The sequence below is a fragment of the Psammomys obesus genome, unplaced genomic scaffold, assembly GCF_907164565.1.
Source record: "Psammomys obesus unplaced genomic scaffold, mPsaObe1.curated_primary_1811, whole genome shotgun sequence".
NCBI lineage: Eukaryota > Metazoa > Chordata > Mammalia > Rodentia > Muridae > Psammomys > Psammomys obesus.
Window position 1 is genome coordinate 1 of NW_026591342.1, and position 7,479 is coordinate 7,479.

Consider the following 7,479-nt stretch of genomic DNA (forward strand, 5'->3'; position numbering starts at 1 on the left):
GCAGGAGACCGGCGCCACCTTGTAGTGGCGGGAGCGGCTCCCGACATCTCCCCCTTTTTTATTAATTAAAGGCCATTTCAACCAGAAAAATTAACACACCATGAGGTCACCGATCAGCCTGCTGAGCCAACAGCATCAGCGATCAAGGAGTTTACACAGTGTAGGAGACCCTCTGCACCCTTAGCCCCGTGCAATGGGAACCCGAGCCCTGGGGAGTGCAGAGGTCTGTCCAGAACAGCATCCCGGTGCAATGGGAACCTGTGCCCTTCAGGGGTGCCATAAGTTCTAGACAGAGTCTCAACGGTTGAGCAAGTTAAGCCAAACTTGGGGGGATGCCCCCTGTTCCACAGCCAGCATAGCCTGCACCATGGCCACATTTTTAAGATGTTGTTGTCTCTTGAATCTGCAGAGCAACCAAAAACAGAGGAGCAGTCCTGCAAACAGGGTTACTCCAAACATTCCCACTCCAACCCACTCCTTAAAATAGGAGAGGGCGGAGGACACCCAATTAAACAATCCTTGAGTAATGGAAACGTCTAGGCGAGTGGAATTAATTTGAACAATTGCTAGGCGTAATTTTCTTATTGTCTCATCAAATTCGGCGGACCAATTAGATTGCAGCAAACGAGACAATTCTATGGATAAATTTGCAGCCCTAGTAAACCTGTTATATGGAACAGAAGTTACACAAATTCCTGGTAATGTAGTTTCACATCCCAACTGAGCCAGCTGCCACAAAATCTCTAGCTGTTCTTGAACCAAATCAATACGTTGATTAACTATCATTAATCCTCCTTTTAACTGATTGTTCATGGAAGCCTGTATATCTATCGCTTCACTAACTGATGCTGACAAATTATTGAGGGTATGAGCCGTGGCAACCTGGCCATTTAATGCTAAGGCTGATATAGTCAGGGAGGCTCCAACCGCCGCAGTGGCTATAATAGCCACTATTGCTGCGGTGATACCAAAATCACGCTTTTGACGAAATAGGGCCAAAGAACTACTAGTCCTCACTGGAATAGGCAGAAAACGGGGCATGCGGGCTACAGTAGCCAAGTCATACTCACTAGCATTCCAACACAGAGCATAAAAACATCCAGTATAATTACAAACTGTCCAAACAAATGGAGGCCAAACACAAACTGGGGTGGGCTCCACCGACTTTAGTCCTCCTAATTCCGTCGCGGATATGGATCCAGGTCTGACATTTGCAAGCAGAGTGGTAGTAGCTGTCGCTCCACCCAAAATGGTGACCATGGGTGAGAGATCTGTGCAACTGCCACCAACACCACACAGCAGCCAAATATTAAAGGGATTGGTGGGGTAATTCCAGGGACTCATTTCGGTGTAATTTCCATACCCTTCCAAGGGTGAAAAGGTAAAGAGTCCATTTTCGAGCAGATGCGCTCTGCGACTCTGACAGCCCGTCCATGGGAAAATAATTGAAGAGTCCGCATGCCGGCCAGTGCAGAAGGGGGCGTACTGAGGTTGGTGCTTTCGTTCATTGCTCCCATAAGATGAACCGTGCTGTGGCCACCATCCAAAAAGGACCGTAGCATTAGCTGAAGATGTACGATTCCTGATGGTCTCTTTTCCTAACTTGGCATAAGAAAAATTTCCTAGCTTTATACATGAGTCAGCATGAGTCTGGTTGGTTGTAAAACAAAGACTGCCGTTATTTGGCTGGGTGTTGTTGTCTGGTATAGGGGCTATGTCCTGAGACATTGGCAAATATGGTAGCCCAATGGAGTCATTGGTGGTAAAGAAACGGGGGAAGACTTGTGCATCATACATGACTGGCATTGGTCGTGGGAATGTTGATAGGATCCCCCAGCGGATCTCCTGGGTCTCCACCTTCAGGTCCATCTGCACTCCGCTCAAGATCAGGATCAGGGTTAAGATCAGGCTCATCTTGCTTGACCACTCTGGTCAGCCGCGCTGGAACCCAAATCGGATTTTCTTGGTCCTGTGGGAAAACACAAACAGCTCCCCTGGATCTTATTAAAATAGGATCCGGTCCTTTCCATTGATTATCAAGCACATCTTTCCATTTTACCAGCTCATTTGAGGAGGCATGGTCAGCATGTCTGTCTGCAGCAGACCGCCCACACGAATCCAATTTCAAAAAATTTAAAGTAAATAAAGCAAGGGATATGGTTGCTTTCTGTCCCATTGTAATGGGGCAGAGTCCCCCCTTCTGTTTTTGCACATAAGTCTTTAAAAACACCATTTGCCCGTTCTACCATGCCTTGCCCTTGTGGATTATAAGGCAATCCTGTTACATGATGAACTTCCATTTTTTGGCAGAACTGTTGAAAAACCTTAGATACATAAGCAGGGCCATTATCAGTTTTTAGCTGACGTGGCTTGCCCCAGGCTGCCCAGGCCTCCAGACAGTGGGTAATGACATGAGCCGTTTTTTCTCCTGACAGGGGAGTGGCATGAATCACTCCTGAGCATGTATCAACAGATACATGTACATATTTAAGTCTGCCAAAGGCAGGAACATGAGTAACATCCATCTGCCAAATATGTAATGGCTTAAGACCTCTGGGGTTGACTCCAATGTTGGGTGATGGCCGAAACTCCGCGCAACTGGCGCATTTTAAAACTATCTCCCGAGCTTCTGCGCGAGAGACGCCAAATCTCAGCCTGAGCGTATCAGCTGGAACATGATACAATTCATGAAAGGAGGTGGCATTTTTTACAGGATTTAATGCAAGACAAATTGCTCTGGTGGCCTTGTCTGCTAAATCATTAGCTCTTGTCATAGGTCCAGGCAACAAAGTATGAGCTCTCATATGCTGTATGAAGAAAGGATTTGCTCTATTCCTAATAATATGTTGTATCTCATCAAATAATATTGCCACAGTACTTTTAGAAGAAATCAATCCCACTGTCTCTAGAATTTTTACTGCTCCCACCACATAGTGTGAGTCAGAAACAATATTTAAGGGCTGAGAGAAGTTCCTTAGAACTTCAGCCACTACTGCACATTCAACCAATTGTGGGGAGGAAAATGAAAACTGCTTTTGAAATGATTGTCCACCCACAACATAACTCCCTATGCCAGTTTTTGAGCCATCAGTAAACACATCAATAGCCCCTACAATAGGTTGGCTTTGTGTAACTCTTGGAAAAATAAATGCATTAGTTAAAGAGAAGTGCAACAATGGATGTTTAGGATAATGATTATCTATATTACCAGTAAAGGTGCAGCGAAGAATTGCCCACACATCCAAAGTGGCACATAACACCCCTACTTGATGAGCGGTGTATGGCACAAAAATAGATGCTGGCTCACAGCCAAAATGAGTCAGGGCTGATTGAACACCCTTTAAGGCTATTTCTCCAACTTGAGTTGGGTAATGACTTAACACCTTTCCTGGAGATGTCTGAGAATGAATCCAAAGCAAAGGTCCCTGCTGCCATAGGACTGCGGTGGGTTGCTGTGGTGATGGGATAATGCATAAATGGAATGGACTGAAGGGGTCCAGCCGAGTTAAAGAGGCTTCCTTAAGCCTATCTTCCACCTTAGTTAATACTTCAGCAGCCTCCGCTGTAAGCTGCCTACTAGAGGTAATGGCTGAATCTCCTTCAAGGATGGCAAACAAAGGCCTAAGTTCTGCAGTAGTTAAATTCAAGTAAGGCCTTAGCCAATTAATATCGCCCAAAAGTTTTTGAAAATCATTAAGCGTGTTGAGCACATCTCTCCTAATGGTAATCTTTTGAGGTCTAATGCATCTAGGATAAATAGTTGAGCCAAGGAAATTACCGATCTCTCCCTCTTGTACCTTTTCAGGTGCTATGTACAAACCCTTTTGTTTTAGGTTAGCGGACAACATCTCAAATGCCTGTTGCAGTAATGCTTGCTCAGCATGGCATAGCAAGATGTCATCCATATAATGACATACCTTAATAGCAGGGAACCGATTTCTAACTGGCTGAATAGCGTTGGCCACATAGAGTTGGCACATGGTTGGACTATTGGCCATTCCCTGAGGTAAGACCTTCCACTGATACCTCTTATCAGGTTGTTCATGATTTACACTAGGCAAGGTAAATGCAAACCTAACTCTATCCTGATCGTGTAAGGGAATAGAGAAGAAACAATCTTTAATATCTACCATTACCAAATTCCAGTTCGCAGGAAGGGTAGACAACAATGGTAGGCCTCTCTGAATTGGCCCCATAACCTGCATTTGTTTATTTATAGCTCTTAAATCATGCAACAATCTCCACTTTCCAGATTTTTTCTTAATGACAAAGATGGGAGTATTCCAAGGTGACTGTGAGCACTCAATATGGCCATGGCTGAGCTGCTCTTGAACTAGCTGCTCAGCTGCTGCAAGCTTTTCAGAGGTTAAAGGCCACTGAGGAACCCAAACTGGGTCCTCTGTAGTCCAGGGAATGGGAATCGCCTCCTCAGTGGCCCCTAGGAAAAACCCAGGCCTGTTCTATCTTTCTTTTCCGAGGTTGGGATAGGGCTAGTGCGTCCTTGCAGGCATTTACCCAGTCCTTTACCTGGAACACATCCCATGTTCTTCATTATTTGTTGACTTTGAGGAGAGTATTCATTAGTTAAGGTAAAATCCAATTGTTGTAACACATCCCTTCCCCATAAATTAATGGGAAGAGGTAGCACATAAGGAGCGAACATGCCCCTTTTTCCTTCCTCATTTTGCCAATGCAAAGTCTTCGCACTCTTTTGAGGAGCATTTTCATATCCCAACCCTTGTAGGGATTGAGATGATAGAATAAGAGGCCATCGCGACGGCCACCAAGTTTTAGAAATTATGCTGGTATCTGCTCCAGTGTCCAATAGACCTTGAAAAGTTTTCCCTTCTATTATCAAACTCATCATAGGGCGTTCTTGCATACCCAATGACAAGAACATATGCTGTCCTCCCGAGGAACCAAAGCCTTTTTCTCCTCGAGTAGTTTTATCACTTGGGAAGTTCTGATGTAAACTGGGTAAGATCAAAAGTTGGGCCACTCTGTCCCCAGGCGAGATGGCACTAATCCCTCTAGGGGAGGAACATAACATTTGAATTTGTCCTGTGAAATCTTGATCAATGACTCCTGGATGAACTTGCAATCCTTTTAAGGTGGCAGATGAGCGGCCAATTATCAGTCCCACTGAACCCTCTGGCAAGGGGCCTGCTAAATCTGAAGGTATAGGCTGACATCCCATTATAGGTGTCAATACTGCTCTGGTGGTGGCACGCAAGTCCAATCCTGCTGATCCGGAGGTTGCTCTCCGGATGGAGTCATCTTCACAAACCCTTTTGATTGGTAGGGTGTCTGCTGGATGGCCCCATACATTTGTCTTGGGCCCTGGGGTCGGGGGCCCCTGTTCCCGTTTTTTGGCTGCTCAGTAGAGCGCTCCGGAAGGGGCCTCCCCTGATTGTCCTTAACAGACCTGCATTCATTTGCCCAATGCTTTCCTTTTTTACACCTTGGGCACAACCCTGGCTGTTTGACAGGCTGAGCATTAGGGGTCGCAGTTGGCGCCCGACACTGCCTTTTCATATGACCCATCTTTCCACAATTAAAACACTTTGCATTTGCAGCCTTCTGGGCTGATGATACCGCAGCTGCGATGCCCTGATTAGACAGTGGACCTCCTATCTCTCTGCACGCTTTCATCCAAGCGTTTATTCCTTTTCCTTTCCAGGGAGTAATGGCATTCCTACACTCCTTGGTACATTGTTCAAAGATTAATTGCTCCACAAACGGTATTGCGCCCTCAGGGTCCTCAAATATTCTTCCTGCTGCTTCCATCATTCTAGCCACAAAGTCTGAAAAAGGCTCTGTAGCTCCTTGTATAATCTTTGTCAAATTTCCGGTAACCTGTCCCTTATTTGGTAAACTCCTCCAGGCACGAACAGCTGCCTTGTTGATCTGTTGGTACACCTCAGCAGGATACATTGACTGATTAACAACCCATTGACCTTGACCTGTAAGCATATCATAATTCCATTGAGGGTGCTGATTAGTTGCATTCTGCCTAGCCTGAGCCATGCATAATTCCTGATAAATTGCTCTCCAATCAAGATATTGACCCATAGAGAGACATGCCTTCACGGTATTATTCCAGTCAGCGGGAGTCATAGCATCAGCAGCTAGCCTCTCTACCAATGCCAAGGTAAAAGAGGCACTGATACCATACGTCTGTACTGCCTCCACCAATGTCTTCAGTTGTTTCAAATCTAGAGGAGCATATTGCCTCTGATTTTGAGCATCTTCCCATACAGGAAATGCTGCTTGTATCTTTCTAACTTCCTTTTCAGGAATGCGTGACGGCCTTCCTCCTGATCCTGTGTGTTTTTCCACTTCCTCATAGGGAGGAGCTGTTGTACTGCACTTAAAAGCTACAGAGCCACGCCTAGGTGAATAAGGCGGGACGGGGCCATATCTCTCTTCCTCATATTTTGCAGCTTCCTCATCTAACTCTGCCTGCTCAGCAGGGTCAAGACCCGACTCCTCAGAGTCAGATGACTCCTGCTCATCCTCCCCTTCAGAAGAAGATGATAGAGTGCAATTTTTGAACTCAGTGAGGAGCGGATATAATTTAGGTTTTTCATCCTCATCTTTTTTTTTTTCTTGCGGGGTTGGTAAGAGTTGCAATCTTTTTGCCTTATCTTCAAGCTCCTCTTCCTTCTTTGCAAGTTGTGCTGCCCTTTTTTCTAACTTAGCTAGCTTGGTTAACACATCCTTGTTCTCATGACTTTTCTTTTCTTTTTTCTTAGAAGGCTTCTTCCTTTTATTAGCCTCTTTACCCTTTTCAGCTTCTGATACACTATCCTGATGGTCTGACAAGACCCGCTGGCCTTCCTTGATCTTTTCCTTGCACCTCTCATCCTTAATGCACGATTTGAACAATTTATACAGTGGCCATACCCCTGGTCTTAGGGTCCCCTGTTCCTTTTCTCGTGTCAGATCCCCACTTAGCTTGCTCCATGATCCTTCCGTAAGGGACCCGGAGAGAACGAACCAGGGAGCCACTCGATCTACTTCTTTGAGAAAGTTCTGCAACACCCGATCTGGGACCTTAAGCTCCTTCTGTTTCAACAGCGCCCGCGCTGCTTCTAGAAGCGGCTTATTCCATTGCTCCTTTATCTACAGGGGAGGGTGTGGCAACTCAGTTATCTACTTGAGGATTACAGCCAAATTATGCAGTGTCGCAAAAAGGACGAATACAAACCGTATCCCGTTTCCCACAATTAAGACACAGACAACAGAAAAGAACGAAAACGAGACTAACAACGAGAAACGGAATCACCCAGACCACAGAAATCATACCTTGCTGAAAAGTCTCCGGAGTTTCTCAGGTCACTGGCTTGGATCCTCTTTCCGACGAGCAGTCGGGGTCCTCAAAGCTGTCCCTCTACCCGGGTTCGGCGGCTTCCCGGGTTTCGGCACCACTTGTCGCGCGCAGCCTTCGCCGATAAGGATGACGCGGCAACCGAGGAG

General features: G+C 45.9%; 1 protein-coding gene across 1 annotated transcript; it reads right to left on the reverse strand.

Annotated features, from left to right (window-relative positions):
• Window positions 1–14: 14 nt before the first annotated feature.
• LOC129679142 (uncharacterized) lies at window positions 15–7,473 on the reverse strand. Its single transcript, XM_055610063.1, has 2 exons — window positions 7,309–7,473; window positions 15–1,969 (listed from the first exon to the last, which is right to left on the reverse strand). Exon 2 carries the CDS (start codon window positions 1,912–1,914, stop codon window positions 298–300), a length of 1,617 nt encoding a protein of 538 aa, XP_055466038.1. The 5' UTR covers window positions 1,915–1,969; window positions 7,309–7,473; the 3' UTR covers window positions 15–297.
• Window positions 7,474–7,479: the final 6 nt, after the last annotated feature.